The sequence below is a fragment of the Chelonia mydas genome, chromosome 9, assembly GCF_015237465.2.
Source record: "Chelonia mydas isolate rCheMyd1 chromosome 9, rCheMyd1.pri.v2, whole genome shotgun sequence".
NCBI classification, from domain to species: Eukaryota; Metazoa; Chordata; order Testudines; family Cheloniidae; genus Chelonia; species Chelonia mydas.
Window position 1 is genome coordinate 23,992,898 of NC_057855.1, and position 24,192 is coordinate 24,017,089.

A 24,192-nucleotide genomic window follows, 5' to 3' on the forward strand; every position below is an offset into this window, starting at 1 on the left:
TCCTGGAGTTCTCATGCTGCCAGTACTAAAACATTCTTGGAATTTCTAAGTGTATATATGTATATATATATATATATATGACAATTTCCTAACTCAAGAATCAGAGTAACAGCCGTGTTAGTCTGTATTCGCAAAAAGAAAAGGAGTACTTGTGGCACCTTAGAGACTAACCAATTTATTTGAGCATAAGCTTTCGTGAGCTACAGCTCACTTCATCGGATGCATAAGGTGGAAATTACAGAAGATGTTCTTATACATACAAACCATGAAAAAATGGGTGTTTACCACTACAAAAGGTTTTCTCTCCCCCCACCCCACTCTCCTGCTGGTAATAGCTTATCTAAAGTGATCACTCTCCCTACAATGTGTATGACAATCAAGTTGGGCCATTTCCAGCACAAATCCAGGTTTTCTCCCCACCCCCCCCACAAACCCACTCTCCTGTTGGTAATAGCTTATCTAAAGTGATCACTCTCCTTACAATGTGTATGATAATCAAGGTGGGCCATTTCCAGCACAAATCCAGGTTTTCTCCCCCCTCCTTTCCACACACACAAACCCACTCTCCTGTTGGTAATAGCTTATCTAAAGTGATCACTCTCCTTACAATGTGTATGATAATCAAGGTGGGCCATTTCCAGCACAAATCCAGGTTTTCTCCCCCCTCCTTTCCACACACACAAACCCACTCTCCTGTTGGTAATAGCTTATCTAAAGTGACCACTCTCCTTACAATGTGTATGATAATCAAGGTGGGCCATTTCCAGCACAAATCCAGGGTTTAACAAGAACGTCTGAGGTGGGGGGGTGGTGTAGGAAAAAACAAGGGGAAATAGGTTACCTTGCATAATGACTTAGCCACTCCCAGTCTCTATTCAAGCCTAAGTTAATTGTATCCAATTTGCAAATGAATTCCAGTTCAACAGTCTCTCGCTGGAGTCTGGTTTTGAAGTTTTTCTGTTGTAATATCGCAACTTTCATGTTTGTAATCGCGTGACCAGAGAGATTGACATGTTCTCCGACTGGTTTATGAATGTTATAATTCTTGACATCTGATTTGTGTCCATTTATTCTTTTACGTAGAGACTGTCCAGTTTGACCAATGTACATGGCAGAGGGGCATTGCTGGCACATGATGGCGTATATCACATTGATAGATGTGCAGGTGAACGAGCCTCTGATAGTGTGGCTGATGTTATTAGGCCCTGTGATGGTGTCCCCTGAATAGATATGTGCGCACAGTTGGCAATGGGCTTTGTTGCAAAGATAGGTTCCTGGGTTAGTGGTTCTGTTGTGTGGTATGTGGTTGCTGGTGAGTATTCGCTTCAGGTTGGGGGGCTGTCTGTAGGCAAGGACTGGCCTGTCTCCCAAGATTTGTGAGAGTGTTGGGTCATCCTTCAGGATAGGTTGTAGATCCTTAATAATGCGTTGGAGGGGTTTTAGTTTACAACAGAAAAACTTCAAAACCAGACTCCAGCGAGAGACTGTTGAATTGGAATTCATTTGCAAATTGGATACAATTAACTTAGGCTTGAATAGAGACTGGGAGTGGCTAAGTCATTATGCAAGGTAACCGATTTCCCCTTGTTTTTTCCTACAAACCCCCCCCCCCCCTTCCTCAGACGTTCTTGTTAAACCCTGGATTTGTGCTGGAAATGGCCCACCTTGATTATCATACACATTGTAAGGAGAGTGATCACTTTAGATACGCTATTACCAACAGGAGAGTGGGTTTGTGTGTGTGGAAAGGGTGGGGGGCAGAAAACCTGGATTTGTGCTGGAAATGGCCCACCTTGATTATCATACACATTGTAAGGAGAGTGATCACTTTAGATAAGCTATTACCAACAGGAGAGTGGGGTTGGGGCGGGGGGGGGAGACCTGGATTTGTGCTGGAAATGGCCCAACTTGATTATCATATACATTGTAAGGAGAGTGATCACTTTAGATAAGCTATTACAGCAGGAGAGTGGGGTGGAGGGAGAGAAAACCTTTTGTAGTGGTAAACAACCATTTTTTCATGGTTTGTATGTATAAGAACATCTTCTGTATTTTCCACAGTATGCATCCGAAAAGTGAGCTGTAGCTCACGAAAGCTTATGCTCAAATAAATTGGTTAGTCTCTAAGGTGCCACAAGTACTCCTTTTCTTTTTGCTAACTCAAGAAGTGTTGCATCCAATAAGGGGAATTCTATATGAGACCTGTTCATATTGACAGATAAAAAAGAACTGATCTCTGAAACTAAAAAATAGTGGTTACTTAGATGCGAGGGATTATGATTTGATTACATTTTTTACATCCAAAGAGAATAAAGTTCAAACCAGTAATATATATATTGGGTGCTTTAAAGAGGCCAATTTCACACAAAGTTTAACACAATTATGAGCTAAATCACCTGGACAAATAAATTTAAACAGAAAAAATTGAAAACTAGTTGTTAATTGTTTAAGAACATTTTATAAGATGCACAAAAAGCCACAATCCCATAATCAAGAAAGAAGGCTACACTGGTTAAAACACTTGGCTTTGATGGGAAGTGAAAGCAGCTATATAAAATTTAAAAACAAAATCTATCAAATGGAAAAAAGGGGAAGTTGATAGCAATTAATATACATTAGAAGCTAGGAAGTGTAGAAAATTGATAAGGAAGCAAACACACATTAGTAGAAATCTGTGACCAGCAGAGTTAAAGACAAAACAGTGAATTTTTAAAGCATATTAGGAACAAAATAATGCTAATAGTGGTATTGATCCATTACTAGATGTACATGGTAGAACTGTCAATAATAAAGCAGAAGTTTTCAATAAATAATTCTGTTCTGTATTTGAGCAAAAAACAGATGATGTATTTATATTGAATGATGATGATGAAATATTTTCCACTCCAACAGTAACTTAGAATGATGTTAAAACAGAAGCTATTATAAATCATGAGATCTAAATAACTTGCGTCCAAGAGTTTTAAAAGAACTGTCAAGGAAGCTCTATGGATCGTTACTTTTATTTTTCATTTTCAAGTCTTGGAACACTAGCAAAGTTACAGAGGATTTGAAGAAAGCTATTGTAGTTTTAATATTTAAAGGGTCCTTGCTGGGCTTGTACTACCTGTGCTGAAACCTACACTGCACTTCTTCACTGTTACTGTTATCCACACTAGATTCAACTTGCTAAGGTAGACTATCTTGGGCATGGCATTGTACAGACATACCTTTAGTTATACCAAGGGACCACACCAACTAAGATTGGATGATCAATATGCAGAACTTGGTGAATTTATGTATTGATGACTATGTGGCCATCTAACAGATCTCAATAGAGGAGCCATGACTACTGTGTCCTGAGATTATCATTGCAGACTAGACTTTGATGTTTAATTGAAAGATAAATATTTCTTGAAGTTACTTAGGCATTAATGCTTTAATGGTTATAAGGACTACCTGTCTGAATTAAAAGTACAATACTGGATCTTGTTAGGAAAAAGCTTCCAACTTTAAATAAAAATTAAAAAACCCTCAATCTGATTGGAGATAGTGGCTATCAGGAGGCCTACTTTAATAGATAAAAAGTATAATTATACCTCCTGCTGGGGTTCAATCTGAATAGTTGCATACTGTCTCCCAGTATTGGGGGCGGGGGCAGGAAATAAACTTGTTAATTTACCCATAGTTAGCATGAGGGACCACAGAGACCTACAAAGCTCAATGGATCATTAACTCCTGGCACTAAAAGAGAATCTTGAGAACACAGTGCTCCCTTCTACATTCTTACATTTCACATAAACTGTGAAACTGAACATCTTTTCTTCACAACCAACATATGTTCATGCTGAACACAGGAGGAAGTCTGCACTGAGTGGGAGCTGCATGTGACACGCTGACAACTGGTGCTGACAATGAAAAGAATATCATGAAAAAGCAGAGAAGTATTTGCAAGGGACTCTTCAGTGCACACTGATATGTCCTGAAGTAGTACTAATGGTCAATAGCCCCTTCCTAATGTTATTGGTAGACAGGAGTGTGCATTCCCTACATCATTTTCATTTCTACATGTCTCTTTCAATTCCATATGCAGACTAATCTGCATCTATATGAAGAAGCTAATATTTAATTTATTAATTGGGTGTAGAATATATATCTTGTATATTACACAAAAACTGTGAAGCATATTTCTGATGGACCTATTCACAAACTACTTCCAAATTATGCTTTTTCAGTGGTCTGTTTAACTTCATCCATCGTAGTTGGGCTAGATGATTTAGGAGATTGGTAATGTATTGGTATATGAAATCTTTCACTTCTGTGTTGCTGGTTCATATCTGGCCCAGTCTGACAGTAAATGAAGGTAATATCTCTGACAACTGTTCAGTGATCTGTGTGAAACGAGTTGGTGGTCCCTCCATTGCTGTGTGGACTGATAATAAACTCACAGTTGGCACTAACTGGCACTCTTCTTTGCAGTCTTGACTTGACAGAGGTAAAAAATTTAGTGCACCCAGAAGCTGAATAACCTTCTTCCCTCTAGACATGAACCTCCAGAACAGGATATAATACAATGGTGGAATGGTCAAGAGAAAACTGCATTGCCACTATCTGTTCTCAACCTGTTCTGCAGAGGAACAAAGGCCTTCAGAGTCTAAGCATCTTTCACCAGCAGTAAATTCAATTTGAAAAATATCAGCCTGATTTTCTTCCCACACCAGTATAAATTAGGAGTAACTCCACTGAAGTCAATGGAGTTATACCCTGGTAAGAAGGGTACAAGAGGAGAGTCCAGTTCACTATATTATTTTAAAAATTAACAAATTAACATTATAAAAGACTTGAGAATTATATGCACAGAAAGTGTTACGGGGGGAACCTAAATGGGAGTTTTTAACTGAACACAAGCCAGCAATATCAGAGAAAAGTTTCCCAAAGCAGCTTTAAAGAGATATTGTCAGGTCAAACTTGGTAACAAATTAATGGTTTTTAAAATAACATAAGAAATTATACTCTATATAAATTTTATTGGAAAGAAAGTTTTTAAAGAAATAAACATTCTCACAGGGTCTGCAGCACTGAGCTAGTAAATGAGAAGTGTAAATGAAGTCTCCAACTCCCTTTCCAGTTCCCTCAATGTGCAATGAATGAGCTTTATGCCTTCGGTTCACCTTACTTCCTAGCTTTTCAGTATGAAGTCACTTCTGAGCTGTATGCTGAGACGTTTCACGCCCAGCTGCTTCTCTGAGCCACCACCACCCTTCTTCCCCACAATGATAGAGGTGGGCTAACATCAAGGGAAAGTCAAGAATGGAAGCAGAAGAAAGATTCTCAGCAAGTGAGAGAGAGAGATGCTAGGACTAAATTGAACCCACTAATAAATATCAATCTGGCACCTTCTCCAAGTGGCCAGAGATGCTCCTTCCTCTGTTTAATTCCCCTCTCTCTCCACCCACCCACCCACCCACCCACACTATATCATTTCGATAAAAGAGCAGTCAGAAAACCAATAAAAAAAACTCAGTGTAACAAACTATCTGACCTTTATACTATTGGAGAATAATAATTATATTTTTGACAAAATGCAGTTTTGACTTGATCCTGCAGTATGAACAAACAAAAATATTACTCAATTTGTAACATGCAGTTGGCAATGTGAAACTGTAGCAAGAATATTAAAATAAAAAAATTTGAATTTGGATCATACAGAGTTTCACAAACTATACCATGAAACAGACTATTAAACACATTAAAAGTTCTCTTCTGAATCAGTTTCTGAATGTACACAATCAAGTACTATTTGAGAAACATTTATACAGCAGGTTTCAGAGTAGCAGCCGTGTTAGTCTGTATTCGCAAAAAGAAAAGGAGTACTTGTGACACCTTAGAGACTAACAAATTTATTTGAGCATAAGCTTTCATGAGCTACAGCTCACTTCATCGGGTGCATTCAGTGGAAAGGAAAGTACTCCTTTTCGTTTTATTTATACAGCAGTATTTTGTCGTCTCTTATATGCAAATCTGGTATCTCTGGGTAAAAATAACACTAGATACATCATTTAAATATGGGGATTGCTCTCCACAGCATATTAGCAAGGATTTTTTTTTTCTTCCTCTGGAATGCTAAGCAATGATAATATGTTAGGATCTTGTGGGTATATAGCACATGAATGAATTCCTGTGATAGCAGAAGGTGGGACAGACAATGAAAAGTCCAAGAAGTTACATCACTTGAATCATTTAAATAACTGATTGGAAAAACTAATGTATACTGTGAGGAATGAACCAGCACTGAAGGAGGTGAACTAAATGAACAGCATCTTTTCAACTGTATGATTTCATGCATTTACATAATGTGCTTTTATTTTCTAGAGAAATGTAAGCAAGAACATAGGAGAGTGCCTAAAATTTTGTAGGAATGTTGCTGTAACTCCTTTCCTGTTGGTAACCTATCTATTTTTCATGTTATTACTGTGTGACATTGATAGCATAATATAAAACTAGCAATTGAAATAAAGAGGGCATACAGAAAGATATAGATATATATAAAAATAAACAGAGTGGAACTGGAAAAGGTTCAGAAAAGGGCAACAAAGATGATCCAGGGTATGGAATGGCTTCCATATGAGAAGAGACTACAAAGATTAGGGCTGCTCATCTTAGAAAAGAGATGATTAAGGAGGTTATATAGAGGTCTATAAAATCATGAATGGCATGGAAAAAGTGAACAGAAAAGTGTTATTTATCCTTTCCCACAATACAAAGACTAGAGGTCACTCTATGAAATTAATAGGCCGCCCATTTAATACAAACAAGAGGAAGTTTAGGATGGATGGGGAGTGGGGAGGACCTAAAAATTCCCTTTTTCTACTTTTTAATACAATGCACAATTAATCTGTGAAACATACTGCTGTGGGATGTTGTGATGGCCAAAAGTATAACTGGGTTCAAAAAAGAACTAGGTGTATTCATGAAAGATAGGTCCATCACTTATTATTAGCCAAGATGGTCAGGGATGTAACCCCATGCTCACGATGACATCAAACTCTGATTGCCAGAAGGGAGGGGAAAACAGGGATGGATCACTCCAACTGCCCTTTTCTATATAGTTCCTCCTGAAGCTTTGGTCTGGCCACTATCAGAGACAGGATACTGGGCTAGATGGGCCATTGGTTTAATCCAGAATGATAGTTCTAATGTTCTGAACCAAACATTAAGCAGGCCACTGAATGATTTGAAAAAAAGAATCTCAGTTGGTGATACATAGGAGATTTCCTGTGAGAATACTCTTCCCCCCCCAAATTAATAAACTCCATACTTCTCCATACTTTTTTAAAGATGTGGCAGCTGAGTGGTTAAGTCACTTGACCTCCATCCTGAAAGTTGTAGGTTTCAGTCTCCCTTCATCTCACACTGAAAGGTCACCCCCAGTTCACCAAGCTGCAAAATGGGAACCTGATATATCAGATTAGGGCATTCAAAGTCGGTCAGATGTGATGCTGGACACATCACTCCCTGGTGTACTGCTGGCTATGAAACTGACGTGCCTAACTGCGTTAGCGTGATGAGCCACTGGCTTGTGGGAGCCTTGACTTTGATACTTCTCCCATTCCCTAGCAACATTTCAGCTTCACACTCTGGATCTACGTTGATTCTCATAGTGGGTGGGTGTCTTCTGGCTGCGCATGGTCTCCTTTAGTTGGTGTGGGGACCAGGAAGAGGCAAGGGTTTCCCACAGGCAGTGTGGGGTTGAAGGACTTCTTCCCAGTGCCACTTATTGAAACGCGAGGCTAGAACTGACCATGCACTGACAGGAAGAAAGAAGCAGGCTGCAAGAGTCCCATTTGGTGCAGCAGCTTTCCCCCAAATCCCACACGCACACTTTTGACACTGCTGGCGCAGTCAGCAAGATGGGGGTGCAGGAACTATGTGCGAGGGGAGTTCTCATGTGCCACATTTGTTCGGAATGGTACTGGTTACAGATGTGCAAGGGGAGTTCTCATCTGTCACAGCAGTTACATGTGTACCTGAAGCATGGCCTGAGTGAGCAATCCTAGTCTCAAAGTCCTTGTGTAGACTAGGAAAATGGTGCCTTTTTTCTAATTAAGTTAGCTCAACTGAGCTAGCTTAATTCAGTTGAAAACCCTACTTACCACTAATACAGACACTGTTTAAAATCAAGCGAAAGGTGTTAAAACTCAGATTTAAAAATGCCTTTTTCCCTAATCTTGACAAACTCAGAATTGGATGAAAGTTTTAACAAGGAGAGCTGTAGCATTTCCAGTTAGATCTTCAAAACTGCTTGCTTCAATACACACAGTATAACTAATCTTGGTCATCATTTTCATACCTCTATACACAAGGCTGGTCTAAGAATTTGGGAGAGGATACATCCTAAACTTAATTGACTCCTTTCACTTTTAAGTATATGTCAAGGGAATTTTTAGGTCTTCCCCACTCCAGCTTCCTGCTGAAAATGCTTAGCTGCTTGTTGATGCCAACTGTAGTGAACAATTCATTTACTTCTCTAATGCTATCTTACCAAGAAAGGATGGCTAGAACCTTTTCATTTTGATGAAAGCTAAGAATTTCCTCAACAGAGCCCAAAAGCAATCAGCTAGATGCTTGTGCAAGCCCCCTTCAACCAATCAGTAAAACAGGACATAGAGTGAGATTAAAAAACACACAATTTATAGTAATTGAACATGAATGTGAATAATACTTTGCACTTCACTTGACCCTCTTCCAAGGGTCTCAAAGCACTTTACATACGTTAAGTAAGCAAGCCTTACAACACCACAGTGTGATAGGTATCACTGTATCAATTTTATAGATAGACAGAATGCACTTTTCTAAGGTTACATTTTTCAAGTAGGAAAAATTCCCTTCTACCTTATACTAAAATATACATTCCTCTCAAAATTACTTTAAATAGATTCAAAGAGCACTACTTGCTCAAACACCTAGAGGGTAGGTAACCATTTCTCCATCCCATTAATCTTCTGCAGTATGTGGGACCATTCTCAGATGTCAAAATTATGAAAAAAAGAGTTTAAAATATTATTTTTAATTAATATTTTTAGTAAGGAAGGAAGCAAAATTGTTCTCCTGCAGATTAACATGACTCTTTCCACTTTCCATTGACAGTTGTTTTTCATCTCTTCTAAATAATGCCTTTTGTCTGACCCAGATAAAGTTACTAAACACATCTGCTTTTGGATGAACAAACACACTGCTGGAAATCAGCTTGGGAGAGAAGTAGGTTAGACCCTTTAGAGCCTTTTTTAAACAGAGGAATAAATCCTTACAGATGAGAGCAGGGGTGGGCAAACTTTTTGGCCCGAGGGCCACATTGGGGTTGCAAAACTATATGGAGGGCCCAGTAGGGAAGGCTGTGCCTCCCCAAACAGCCTGGCCCCCGCCCCCTATCCGACCCCTCACACTTCACTTCCTGCCCCCTGACTGCCTCCCTCAGAGCCCCCCACCCATCCAACCCTCCCTGCTCCTTGTCCCCTGACCGCCCCCTTCTGGGACCCCCCCCCGCCCCTATCCAACCACCCTGCTCCCTGTCCCTGACTGCCCCGCCCCCTATCCACACCCCCGCCCCCAACAGGCCCCCCGGGACTCCCACACCTATCCAACCCCCCCCACACTCCATCCCCTGACTGCCCCCTGCCCCGAACCTCCGCCCTATCCAACCGCCCCCTGACAGGCCCTCCAGGACTCCCACACCTATCCAACCACCCCCTGCTCCCTGACTGCCCCCCGGGAACTCTCTCCCTGTTCCCCTTACTGTGCCCCTCAGAGCAGCATGTCTGGCAGCAGCGCCACCTGGCCGGAGACAGACACGCTGCCGCTGACCTGCAGAAGCGCGCAGCCCCGCCTCCCAGGGCACTGCCTGCGCAGTGGCGTTGCTGCGAGGGGGGAGGGGGGAGATAGTGGAGAAAGGGCCGGAGGCTAGCCTCCCCAGTGGGGAGCTCAAGGGCTGGGCAGGATGGTTCCGCAGGCCGGATGTGGCCTGCAGGCAGTAGTTTGCCCACCTCTGGACTAGAGGTTATCAGTTTTGAAGGGCAGGACCTATGAATCAGTTCTGCTCATTTACTAACATTAGAACTGAATGTTTAATTTTGTCAGTTAAGCAAACCTCTTCCTAACTTGAAGAGTCAATCTAGTAGTCAGAGAGAGAGGGCATCATCTTCCTAGTACTATCCAGGGCATTGTGTTAATTTATCTCCTTCCTGGAACTTATCTAACTCTTGTCTGTGATTTTCATAAGTAAGAAAGTGCCCCTAATTCAACCCAGAGGACTAACACAAGGCCTTGGCATCACATAAATCCCATTTAAACCCCATTAGCCTTGTGCAGAGGGCCAGCACAAGGCCTGAATTTCTCTCGGAGAGCAACAACAGAGACAAGCAGAGACCATCTGTACCATCACCTATAACAGAATTCACAGATTATTATTTTGCAAATATTAAAAAAACCCATACAAAAAACCCCCTGTTATATGAAACCACTTTCTGGTTTTCTGCTGGCTGGTATAGTACCCCAATGCTACTACTGTATTTAATAAAGCTATGATCTGATTAATTAAAATAATATGCACTATTAAATTGGCACATATTACTGATTCATTAAAAAGAGCCAAATACACTATTTCTTAGTTAATTCCATACCTCTTCTAAACAAATATACCTTTTCTCCAAATATAATATAACTATTGTGCACTTCTCCTCTTAGCCTCAGCTTTCAGAATGAAGTAAAATTGTATGAATAAAGGCCCTGAAAAATTATAGCACTGAGCACATGCTCACTCCCTCTACAAAGAAAAGGGGGCACCACACTGCTTCGTTCTGTTGGCAATTGATCTGTGCAAAACACATGTGCTCATTGAATTCTATATCCATGTGCCACCTCTTGGCAAAATAATATATCTATTTGTCTTTTACAATTGAGCCTTTAAGGAGCGCCCACATCCTAAATTCCAACACCCACATGAAACATCTGTATCACATTGCAGAACTCTCATTTACTTTATGAAATTATTCCTTTTTATGTACCAAGTGATACACATCAATGCAATACCAACAAATATATTACAGTGGTGATTATAGTGTTTTGTCAATCAATGAGGCTCTCTACCCTAGTAAAAGATGTGGAACTCTTCTCATGTTCCCCATATACGACTCGAAGGCATGACAGAAACAGCTGAGTATATTTTCTAAGGCATATTTTAAACTTCAGTCAATGACTCTGTTTCTTACAGAACTGCTGATGTTTTTCAACAAGGCATTCCATTTAGAAACAATTCTGCTTTTTTTAATACATTTCTCATGCCTTGTTCTTTATTCTTAATTGTGGTGGCAAGGAAATAGGAGTCCATCTGCCTCTTATTCCTACTTAACAGCACAGTCCTCTGACTCAGTCATTTTCTCAATGCTGAAATATGACATTTAAAACAGAGGACTACTGGGGGGATAAGAAGCAGAAGCAAACAAGAGCAAGCTAACTGCAGATAAATCACCTTGTAATAAAGAACACAAACCCAGAAAATTATGTGCTACACGAGCAACCAATATAATATATTCCAAAGCTCTCTATAAGGTATCAGTATCTTTTTAAAGAGAACTGGCATGTAGTCAGGATATATTCTCTGACAAACTCTAACAGGGCTTGTCTACATAGGGACACTCAGGAAAGTTAAGATAATCAACTAAAAGGTGTGACTTTAATTTGGATACATGAAAGCACATTAAACGCCTGTGTGGATGCTCTCATTCAGAAGTAAAAAGGCCTTAGCTTGCTGTATCTTAAATCCTGCTGCAGGAAGGCTCTCCACAGCCACAGAGGAGAAGGCAGAGTCTTCCCCAAAAGAATTGTGAGCTGCTTCCATTAAACTCAGGGAGAGATACACTAAATGGGAAACCTGTCCTTTTACTTTTAGCCTTCAAACTGCTGTTGGTCTTGAACTTCTGGAAAACTTCAACCATCCCACTCCAAAACTCCACACCCAGGGTACAATTCAAGCACTGGCATTAAGTAGGACAAACCTTTTGGCTAGTAATCCACAGGTTGATATAAAGATGAAGAATATAATACCCAAATTGCTATGATTTGGCATAGTTCATGATTTTGTAAAGATTAAGGACCAAACGGTGGCCTCATTTTTATGAGAGACACTAGAGGAGGTTGAGAAATTACAGAGGCCAAGTAAAAGTCTAGTGGGACATTCATTTTGCCTGAACACAGATGTATGCAGGATCCTCAGGGCCCAGTATGGTGAGTATGCTTCATAAACTCTTTATACCTTCTGCAAAAAGTTTCAATATAAGATCTCAAACACCTGCTGCCAACAGCAAGCATGTTTTTCTTGGTCTTACTTTTTCTCACTTAAAATATGCTAGCATAAAAAGGGATACAATGGAAATAATTTAATGAAACCAAAAATTATTTGTAAAACTGAATAGAAAAGTATAGGGACTTAAGGTTCTAATTTCAAAACAAGCAAAATTTTACCTTATTGAACGTAAACGAGCACAGAATGTTGATATTCAACACAACATCTACAACAGGGGTCTCAAACTCAATTTATCTAAGGGCCACTGCCAGTTCTCAAATCCTCCCAGCGGGCCAGTAATGTCACTCATGCCTCCCAGAACCCGCCCCCCAAAACTCCACCCCCCAAAAAACTCCACCCCACACCTGCCTAAGGCTCTGGGAGGGAGTTTGGGTTGGGGAAGTCTGGGGGAGGGGACTGGGGTGCAGGCTCTGGGAGTTTGGGTGCTGGGTACAGGCTCTGGGAGGGAGTTTGGGGGCAGGAGGGGTGAGAGGTTGGGTCTGGGAGGGAGTTTGGGTGGGGGAGGGGATCTGGCGTACAGGCTCTGGGATGGAGTTTGGGTGCTGGGTGCAGGCTCTGGGCTGGGGCAGGGGGTGGCGGTGCAGGAGGAGGGAGTTGGGGTGCAGGCTCTGGGAGGGAGTTTGGGGGCAGGAGGGGGTGTGTGGGGAGGGGGTGCAGGCTCAGGGAGGGAGGTCGGGGGTGCAGCGCTTACCTGGGGCTCCAAGGTGGGGCAGTGGGCCTCCGCACACTGCTGCCCCCAGGCATCGACCCCGCAGCTTCCCATTGGCCGCAGGGGTGCTTAGGGTGGGGGCAGCATGTGGAGGCACAGCCCCTTCCTGCCCCGGGGCTGCAGGGATGGGCCGGCAGACACATGGAGCTAGCAGGCAGACGCTGCTCAGCTCTTCTGCACTGCCGGGACCCCAGGCCATTGTAAATCACCTGCGGGGGGGGGAGGTGGGGCCAAGGGAGAGACCCGGCCCCAAAACTGCTGGAGCCCCGCGTGCCACATTGGAGAGGTTCACGGGCCGCAGATGGCCCACAGGCTGCAAATTTTAGACCCCGATCTACAAAATAAGAAAACATTGCCAAATTTATCAAGCAATGTTGTTTTCATGATTGTTTCCTATGGGGGAATTTAATTTAATTTCAACTACAAGTTTTTTCCAAATACTAGATAAGTACAAACATATGCAGTACTCTAAGGTCCAAAATCCTACCCTTCAGAACAGCATGCAAGTGAAAAATTTCAGACTAGCTCTGCATTTTACAAGGGCAGCAGGATTTATTGTATCCTGACCTTTTTTGTTTGCTTTTCATTTACTATGGGACAGCTTTTCCCCCTGACATGCTGTTGCCCCTTCAGATCTGGCTAGACAGGGCCACTACTTTCAGTCCACAGAATGTACTTTCCATGTATGCCATCATCCCCATAAACACTTCATTATCTCAGCTCCATATAAAGTTTGTCCAAGTCAAAAACTAGTTATAGTATCATATGACGCACTATTATGTTTTGCCAGCCAGAGGTGTCTATATAACCTAATTATATTCCATGAGGATCATGGCAGACAAGAATACATGACAAAAATATCATAGATATAATAAGGCCATCATGAAACATTGTAATGGACTCTCTCTTAAGCCACGATTATGGTCATCAAGAAAATGGATTCCAAAAAGAAAGCAATAAGGACTACAGCATTTTGTGGCATGCAGCTAAGTAAACAAAATGCAAATTTGCAAGACATTCCCGAGTGCTGAATCTTCCATCAGCATCTTAGTAAGATATGACATGTAAAAATCACATGTCCATGTAGCCAGAGAGTTTCCTATTTATGACCCATCCATAATGTGTACGGAATAAGTTACTCACAAAATTCATTCCTGATACACTCATATCAGATGAAATGTTACAAATAAACTTATGCATAGTGCTAGATCCTTCAGCTTTAGGTCAATTCACACAAATGTCTTCTCAACGTTAGTCAGGATTAAAACTTCAGTCGTAAACAGAGATTTTCCGGTTCAGATATACCAAGAAGATATTATAAGAGGAAGAAGTACTCTATGTATCTAAAGTAAGAACAATTCAGAACACAGAAGACATACAGAGGAATAAATAATGAGACAAACATAAGAGGTTAAACGCTGTTTAAAAATGTAGCCAGACATGCTGATAGTAGGCAATTGTTGACCAAAGTAACTGCATATCACCAGAGACAAATATTCAAACAACTCCTATAATACATGTTTGCTCTTGTTATTCACTACTTTTCTGATTCACTATTTCTTATTTATTATAGGTACACTGCATCCTGTTACATTACATCAGTTATGATGTATCACCATGTGATTTATTGCATGGGACATGTTATATTATTTTACCTCTGGAACTTGGCAAAAGCAGAATATCTGCCATTCACACCAAACTACAAATACTGGAAAAATACCCACTACTTTTAAGTTAAAAGGATACTGATTAGCTTGGTAAAGCAACATGACGTGGCATGTTAGGTCACTATATCACACTGTGCAGTTTAAACGTACATAAACTAATGCAGCACAAAGAATTGCCTCGTACCAAATTTTTAACAAACAGTATTAGTACACACAACTGCAGATACCAAAATACACACGTTACACACAGGTTGGTGGGTACCCAGAATGTATCTCTCAGAGAACCAACTGACAAACCTAGTTATACTTATTTAACAGTAAAGACTGCTATTAATCAGGATGACAATTCTGTTGATAATTCTGTTTAATTAGGGCTCTGACAATTTACTGATGATAGGCCTTTGAATTTAATCTCAGTCTTGGGCTAGTTTTGTCTGTTTGCTTCTCTAATAGCAGCTCTAAGTCTCCCTTTAGTGATCATACAAATAAGAAATATAAGAAATACTTCCCACACCTCCCGTTAAACGTATTCCATCCATGCTGAGCTGCTATACTGGACTTCTCATGGCTGCCCTTGCCACTGGGTAAACAGCAGGCTTAGGTCCTTTCACATTAGACATAGTGCCTCTTCCCATCTCCATAGGACTGTTTGGTAATCTGATGAGCTCATTATAATTCTGCAGCTCGCTAGACAGCAGTATTATCATTAAAAAGGAATATTCTGTTAACTGGAAATTCCATTTAATCAGAATGAAAGACCATCTACCATATCATAATTTCTGAAAAAGAAGATTGTTCAGTGTCTCTAGTTATATCCCACCATGTCAGCATAATACAGAATATGCCATGCTTCAATATAACAGACCACTGAACTCTAAATTATGCAAATATGAAGATATACAGCTCATTCACACACAAGAAGAGTTCTCCATTAGATTTAATTTACAAATCCCACACTCTCCCTATGTCGTGATCTTTTTGCCTAGTTTTTAATGATAGTATCTTTCATTATTCGCTTCCTCAGGCCACTCTCTTATGGTATTTACTAAAAGTCATATAATGATTTCAAAGGAATATTTTTATTACTGCTCCTATACAGTAACTCTTGATGGAAGCAGAAAGGAATACATATGCCAGCAATACTCCCTATTGAAGATAGACATGTAACCACAATGGACCAATGTCAGTATGGAATAACTGTTCCAGAGTGAGCCATCCATTGCCTGAGCCCTGCTGCGCCACCAGCCAGGAGCCTCCAATGGTAAGCACCTCCCGGCCAGAGCCTTCACCTTGCACCTGCTCTCACACCCTAACCCCCTGCCCCAGGCAGAACCCCATCCTGCAACCAAACTCCCTCCCAGACTCTGCACCCTCCATTAATATAGTAGAAATGTGCAGCCCGTGATGACTTACCAAAATTCATGGAGTGGCCCCCCTGCAAAAATTATTGCGCACTCCTGATCTAGGTACTTATATGGCTCTCTCTCTATGGGAGTGGTCCCCAAGCTGTGGGACACACCTCCCAGAGGGGCATGGAGGAACATTTGGGAGGGTGCATGGCAAGGCCCAAGCCAGCCCCCACAGTGGGTAGGGAGGGGGCGCAACCCAGCCCCACTCTGCGTTACCAACAGGTAGAGCAACTCACAGTAGTCTAACCTAAAAGGAAAAAAAGGAATGGGGTCTGTATCTGAGAGAAACACATCCAGTCTCTTGGCCAACCACAAATTAAAAAAGGCATTTTTGGCCACTGATGAAATCTCACTCTCTAGCCAGCCCCATCTCACCCATGCAAAAACCAGGACCATGGCAATGCACTGAGTGGTCAGTAAATGTAACAACTTAATACGGCAGCAGCAATGAGCCGGGATACTTAGAAAAGGTACTTAACGAGGCACAATAGCTTATTTATTTTTATTATTCAAATACAGCTGGATCAAAACCCCATTAAGTCAATGGGAAAACTTCCTTTTGCTACTACTACACTTGGAACTAGAATGCTGAAAATAGTAGTGCAGCCATGGTAGCAGTGAGCAGCAGCATAGGCTAGCTGCCCTAAGTACAGAGCCTCCCAGACTCAGGCCACTGCTTGTTGCTCCCCGTACTACTGCAGCTACACTATTATTTTTAGCACGCTAGCTCAATCAGAGCTAGCATAAGTATGTCTACTTGAGCTGAGAAGCACACCCCCAGCTAGGATGGCCACTGCCACATCCTCAAAATACTGGACATTTCAGTACTTCTGGGAAGGGAATGGGCCCACCCCCACCAGCGTGACCTTGCACACACAGTGCGACCTCGCACACAGTGCGTGCAAGGTCATGCCGCATGGAGAAAGCCATTTTGAAGGCACCCCACCCCCCTGCTGGTGTGAAGATGCATGAAAGTCATGCCTGCAGGTGTGGAGCAGCGTGCTTTTCAAAATGGCATCCCCCTTCGGTGATACTGGACAAAACCACATCTGGTTTTGAACTGGAGTAGGGACAAATCATAGAAAAAGAGGACTGTCCAGCTTAAAACCAGATGAATGGCCTGTCTGCCCCCAGCTTCAAGTGTAGACATAACCTTTGATTCCAGTGGGCTTTGAATCAAGCCTATAGTATGGGCAAGGCCTCCGGGAAGAAAAATGCATTGGTGAAATTTTCATTAACTGTTCAAGTTTTGTCACAAAAATACTGATAAATGGAAAATTTAGTTCACCTCTAGCAAACAGCTCTAAGCAAGAAGAATGTGCTGCTACATCATCTGCTAATACACTGAATGTTACCGTTATTCACTGTGTAACTGATGCCCAGGGCTGTAAAAACAATTAGAAGCAAATGCACTCTTCTAAAAAAGGTTTTTGAACCAAAGAAAACAGAGAATCTATTTCTTCTTTATTCCAAGCTCAGAGCCCAGAATGGAAAAAAATAATCAAAAACACTGCAATAAGCGGAAAGGGCTACAGACAGTGTATTATGTAACTCTGAGTGGCCATACATATTATAGAAGTAAAGATTTATTGGCAATGACTGCTGAAGATGTTCTCTAACTCAATCTCAAATGTTACAGTCATGTTAAATTATTAGTCTCCTTGCATGGCTCACAAGACTGTTAAAGGATGACGGAGTGCTTTCCCTGTAGGCCACTAGTGCAATTCAGTGTTTCTTCTCTAGTGTTTCTAAGACATTCCAGGTGAATTCTAAATGAAAGTTATTACTATCATAGGGCTTGTTAATGCTCAATGTGTAATGAGTTAGCAGTTTCAGTCCATTTCACAAAAGCTAACACCGCAACTGACAGTCTTTAGAATTAGGCTGATGAGTGGCTGGACAAAGACTTACAACCACTCTTTCACCCCTAAAGATGGTCTATCCAGAATAGTGCCAATGTAGGGTGGTAAGGCATTGCAGGGAAGCTTTCAGTGCTGCTACTCATGCCATACTATTACGTGGTCAGAGGACTTCAGTGTCTAGCGAAATCAGCAACACATACTCACCTTTCACAAACACCACATTATTGCTAGTTAAAAAACAAAATGGTACTGTTTAGATTAGAATCATATTGTAAACCTACAACTGGAAAATATATACTGGTTCAAATAAGAGCACAGAAAATGAGGGCACAAGAAGTACAGAATATAGAGTGAAGTCTGGTTAGGAAGAGAAGCAGAAAAATGAGAGAAAATAATGGAAACCTGCTCCTCAAAACTTTTCGGGCTCGGAGAAGCCAAAAAATACTGAATTTCTTTTACAAAAGATGGTAGTGGAGGTACACTATTATTTTGGTAAGAAATCTGCTAGTGTCATGATGGATCACCAAAAAACATATAATGGCATATCCACAATAGAAGGTGAAATATAGTACATCTCCAACAACCCTACAATATCAAATAAAAAGAAATCAACATATTGTGGAAACTCGTTTATAATGACGATAACAAACAAGTTCCATACCAAACCAAGTTCTTTATATCATCACCAACAAATATCCAAGATGGACTACTATAAGATGCATAATTAGGAACTTAGATCTGAAAAAATATTTATAGTTAGTGTGGGTGAAAGGTAGAAAAAAGGACAAACAAATAGTGGGAGAAAAAGTAAGAAGGATGAAGGCAGGAACAGAAGTAGGAAAAGGCTTTTTTAAAAACACAATTTCCACGTTTAGCTTTCTCCTGTCTTCCAAAAACTAAGCTGACATATATGGTGCAATATTAAATAATCAGTTTGCAGATGCAACAACCAAAGCTACACTGTGGGCCCAGGAAAAGGACAGAATTTCATAACTAGTGCTTCTGGTTTCAGCTTTAAAGTAATACTTGCTGATAAATAGGTAGAAGAAAATGCAGACTGACCTATTTGTATTAATTGAGAAAGGAAACATTTACAGCTCTTGATCACTGCACCTAAGACCATCAGTTTAAAGTCATTTCATATCAGTTTAATACTGGAGAGTGGTACAGCGCTGACAGATATTTAAAACATAGTGAAAACAACATATGTTGCAGAACTAGATGTATAGTCAAATTTCCCTGCTTCTCCTGTTGCTTGTTAGGTTTTCACACAGTCACAAGGAAGAGAAAAACCTCTTTTAAAAAAAAAGTGACAGTAGAACCATAAAAACTGGGGGAAGAGGACTCAGTGGGTGTACCTGAAACTACTTGTAACTAATGTTTTTAAATTGCCTAGAATTCAAGTTGATTATGCCCTTTAATGTAAAAAGACTTTTTTTTTCCTTTTTGAGAATAACTGTCTGACTGAATGAACTTGTTAATTTGGTTCTCCAGTTTTATTACTGCTATGATGATGAATGTAGGCACTAAGCAAAATCAACCAACAGATAAAATACAGTAAATGAAATATTTATGCATTTGGTACTGCCAATCTACTGAAGTTCCTATGAAGGCAAAACTCCCACTACGTTAATGGGACTACCGCAATATAACTTGCATTTTGCATGGCAGTAAATGTTTGCAAGATGGGTTCCCATGTAGGACTTAGAAATAAGAACTTAGAAGCCATTTCAAAACTACACACATACAGTACTAACCAATTTCACATCAGTTTCAGTGCTCTAAATCATTCTTTTTGGAAACTGAATTGTAAGCTTTTCAGTGCAAGGTTTCTGTTTTTTCTTTAGCAGATTATTGTACCTATTGTAAGGCAGTCAGTACACATTTCAGAAATGTAAAATCCTTATTCTGTCAACCATAATAGTCTAAATTTGATTTGAACAATTTTAGATAAATTATGACTCCAGTAATAAAGGTATTTTCCATCTTTGTCAATAGCTTTCTCTGAAATAATCTGACCTTTCTTTCACTTAAATTTGTTGACTGGCTCTAAACTATTCAGGTAGTAAATATTTGCTTCTAAGGAATGCTTCAAACTATGATTTAAATTAAAATACTAAAATGTATTCAGGTATGAACTACACTTGATTCAGGTTGATTCTGGAAGGAAAGCCATTCTGAAACCATCCTTTCAACTACATTGATGAGAGTGTTAATATGAAAAAATATAAGGACAAATATCATGTTCCAACCTTTCTGTTTTTGATTCACTCTCAGCCGTGCACTGTTCAAAGTCTTGACTAAGACACTGTAGTTGTGCTTGAAGTCTTTTTTCCCGCTCTACACTTCCTTCATAAAACTTCATCTCCTTTTCCATTGCTTTTACTTTGTCTTCCATCAGCTTAAACTCGTGAAGGATCAGATAGCTGACTCCACAATATTTACACACCGTCTCATCCTGGGACATCTAGAAAAAGAACTAGTCATCAGAATGCTTTAAAGAAATGTATTGAAACTAATTAGCAAACTGAACAAACCTAAAACAGGACTAATTTTAAATGATTACCACAAGGATTATTGATGATCAGAAGTCTATTTATTGATTTACCATATAATAACTAAAATATTTGCTATATTAGCAAAATTAAATCAAACTATAACCCAGTAGTTCTGCCTATTGGAATCCTTACAAGGTGCCTGGACTTGTTAATGTATCATACATACCTAGGTGTCCCCAAAAGAGAAGATGGACTCTCTGAAGTATATTTTCTGGGGAAACAGTTCAAAATAAAGAAAAACACCCAGTTTATATTTTAGAAAGCTAATTCTTAGTGGGACTTTCAGATTGTCCGAGCCAGAAAAGTGCTGCTCTGTGCTGTTTCTGAACAACTCATCTTCTCTTAAACAGACCAGAAGAACAGCTGGAAGTGAATGAAGTGATACAATCCAGCAAGTCTTACAAAAGTACATTCAGAGTTCACAAAAACCATGAGTAAAATAGTGATCATCATTAGGTCTGCTTACATGGCATGTGTGTCATATGGAAACTCTATATGATTTGGCAGGTGTGAAGTTATTCATCATCAAAAGAGAAATTATTCAGCACACAATAGACAACTGATTGAACCACCATTTCTTAAACTGAGAGGCAGAGTTAACTGGCAAGACACTGCAAGACTTTCAGCAAAGCTTGGTGAAAAGTTTCAGAGTAACAGCCGTGTTAGTCTCTATTCGCAAAAAGAAAAGGAGTGCTTGTGGCACCTTAGAGACTAACCAATTTATTTGAGCATAAGCTTTCGTGAGCTGTAGCTCACGAAAGCTTATGCTCAAATAAATTGGTTAGTCTCCAAGGTGCCACAAGCACTCCTTTTCTTCTTGGTGAAAAGCTAACACACAGGGAAATGTGGTGAGGCTTTCAGACATACAAGATATTTGGTTAGTCAGTTATCCCTGGGCTTTCCATTCTAGTCTCTCCAAGACTTCCAGATCAATTCCAGTACAATTATGTTTTTTTCCAACAATAGCCCTGCAAACTCAGCTTATTCTTTCCGGCTCATTCATCAGGGACAGTAGAGTTTCTGCAACTGGAACATACATATTTTACAATTATGTTGATGCTACGTAAACCAGAATAGAATTCTGCTATTTCCCCCCCCACACACACAATGGTGTTGTCTCTCTGATGCAGGGGTAAAACTTACTTTTGTCAGTTAGATAAGCAACTTTAGTTCTGAATATACACACAAAGCAGATTTGTTGAATTGGCCCAATGGCCAGGTTCAATAAGCAGCCCTTCTGCTCAGGGCAGCATGGCCCAATGGCCAGAGTCAATAAGCGGCCTTTCCACCAGAACAGCATGGCCTAATGGCCGGAGTCAGAGTAGCCCACTTCTGTGGGATTGTGTGATCTATTGGCCCATTGGGGAACTGGGGCACCATTTAGGAGGGTGTGGCCCTCCCTGCTCCTCTAAATCCCAACCCAGGCCCCTGGCAATAGTGGGGGTGCTCACCACCCAGTCAACAGGGATCCTCCTGAAACACGCTGACTGGTTCCCTGGTTCACTCACTAGAGAAGAGTTTAAGTCCCCTGGACTGCTTCCTACCCTTTCTCCCTCAGCAATTCTCCATAGTTCCCCATGGTCTTTGGGGTCCTCAGCTGGCGTAGCTCCTGCCGGCGAGGTCTCTTCTGCAGGCTCGTCAGGCAGCCTGGAGTCCATCTGGAACACTGCGTGACATGGCTCTGTAGTCAGAGCCTGTAGCAGTTCCCTGGAGAGAGCCTGCAGCCTGCATCCTCCCCCTTCAGCATCCTGCCCAGATTGAATTGGGCTGCTTCCTTTTATACTCTGCCTCCAAGCTGAGCACACCCGGCAGGGGCTGCACTTCCTCAGCCTGCAAAGCACAGTTAACTGTTTCGGGGCTGGTGTGGAGTAGGTACACCCTGTCACACACCTTACCCCTCAAGACAGGACCCAGCGGGGGTCCTTCCCCCTTGTCCTCCTGTAGTGGGGCAGCTGCCCCACGCCGGCGTGGAAGGGGTTAAAGCAAGCCAGAATGGCTGCACAGAGCCTCAGCCAATCAAGTGGAGGCTTGAAAGCAGCCTATCAGGGCCAGGCTGGTCCCTATGAGAAGGCTGCAGGGCAGAGAGCAGCAGAATTTCTCCCTGGAGAATGAAGTGAGAAGAACTGGTTCTGAGAGAAGCACCTAAGACAGAGCAGTGCTGGGCAGGGTCAGCAGAGGTTGGGAGAGCTCTAGGCTGACGACTGCCAGACTGGGGCCCTGACAAAAAGGGGCAGAGAAGGTGCTGGGGCTATGGGGAAGTGGCCCAGGGAAGCAGGCAGTAGAAGAAAGTTAGAGGGGAGCAGCCCAACCCCAGTTCCAAAGCATCTGTTTGTAAAATGAATGGTTTTGAGACGTCTGGGTGGAAGAGGACTGGCTCCTGGGTAAGTCGCTCCTTCAAGGTCTGAAAGGCCCTCTCACAATCCTCCAACCACTGAACATTCCGCGGTCGGGAGTTCTTCATGAGGTCGGAGGGGGGGGTGCCAATCATGGCGAAGTCTGGCACGAACCGCCAGTCGTACCCTGCCAAGCCAAGGAACTGCCTTACCTTCCTTTTTGTCGTAGGAGCGGGGAAATCTCTTAGGGCCTGGACCTCAGGGAATGGAGTTGTCCTGCCCCCACCATATATCCCAAATAAGTCACTTGCTTCCACCCGAGGGAAAACTTGGAGGAATTTGCTGTGAGTCCTGCTTCCTTCAGGGCTTGTAGAACCACTGAGAGATGTAGGTGTACCTCCCAGCTTGCGCTCTAGACCACTGTGTCATCAATATATGCGGCTGCATACTGTCAGTGTGGCTGCAACAGCTGGTCCATTAAACGCTGGAATGCAGCCACGCCCCATCTAGCCTGAAGGGCATGGTGATGAAGTGATATAAGACAAAGGGCATAGGGAAGGTTGTCTTCTCTTATTATGTCAGGGTAAGGGATATTTGCCAGTACCCCTTGGTCAAGTCTAATGTTGATAAAAACTTGGCACTTGGGCGATGTTGGTTGCGGACCTTCTGTCCGGGCACGGTGTCTATCTGATGGCTGGTGATACTCATCCATCCAGAGTAGGAAGATAAAATGGAGGGGAAGCTCTGGACCAACTGTTGTAGCCTTGCTTGTTGTTCAGGGCTTGCCCCATTGTGATTGGTGTTGGGTCGGGAGGTCCACTCGCCCCAATTCGGGTTCTGGGGGTAGTGGCGATTAGACCCCATCTCCCATGCCTTCCAGACTTTCAAAAGGTTACATGGTATACTCATAAGGTCTTTTTGTCGCCCAGGGAGTTGGACCTCAGTCTACTGGCCCCATGCGCCAAACAATCTCAAATGGTCCCTGCCATTTAGCAAGCAGTTTTGATTCTGAAGATGGCAATAGCAGCAAGACCCTATCCCCAAGCTTGAAAGTCCATAGCTTGGCCCCCTGATTATACTGGAGTTCCTGGGTGTGCTGCACCTGCAGCAAATTTTCCCAGGAAAACTCTCCCAGCTTCTGGAGACGTTCTCGCAGATGCAGGATGTAGGACACTGACCCCATGACCCTTGATTCCTGTTCTTCCCAGGTTTCTTGGAGCAGGTCCAGGATTCCCCTTGGCTGTCTCCCGTAAAAGAGCTCAAATGGGGAGAATCCCGTGGAGGCTTGGGAACCTCTCACATGACAAACAGCAATGC

At 41.8% G+C, this 24,192-nt stretch overlaps 1 protein-coding gene across 1 annotated transcript in view; it reads right to left on the reverse strand.

Moving 5' to 3' along the window:
• Positions 1-24,192, reverse strand: part of LEKR1 (leucine, glutamate and lysine rich 1) — a 124,924-nt gene that overhangs the window by 90,813 nt on the left and 9,919 nt on the right. The window contains exon 3 of the mRNA XM_007067081.4: positions 20,237-20,451. Within this exon, the coding sequence (XP_007067143.3) occupies positions 20,237-20,451 (215 nt within the window). The remainder of the gene's footprint in view (positions 1-20,236; positions 20,452-24,192) is intronic.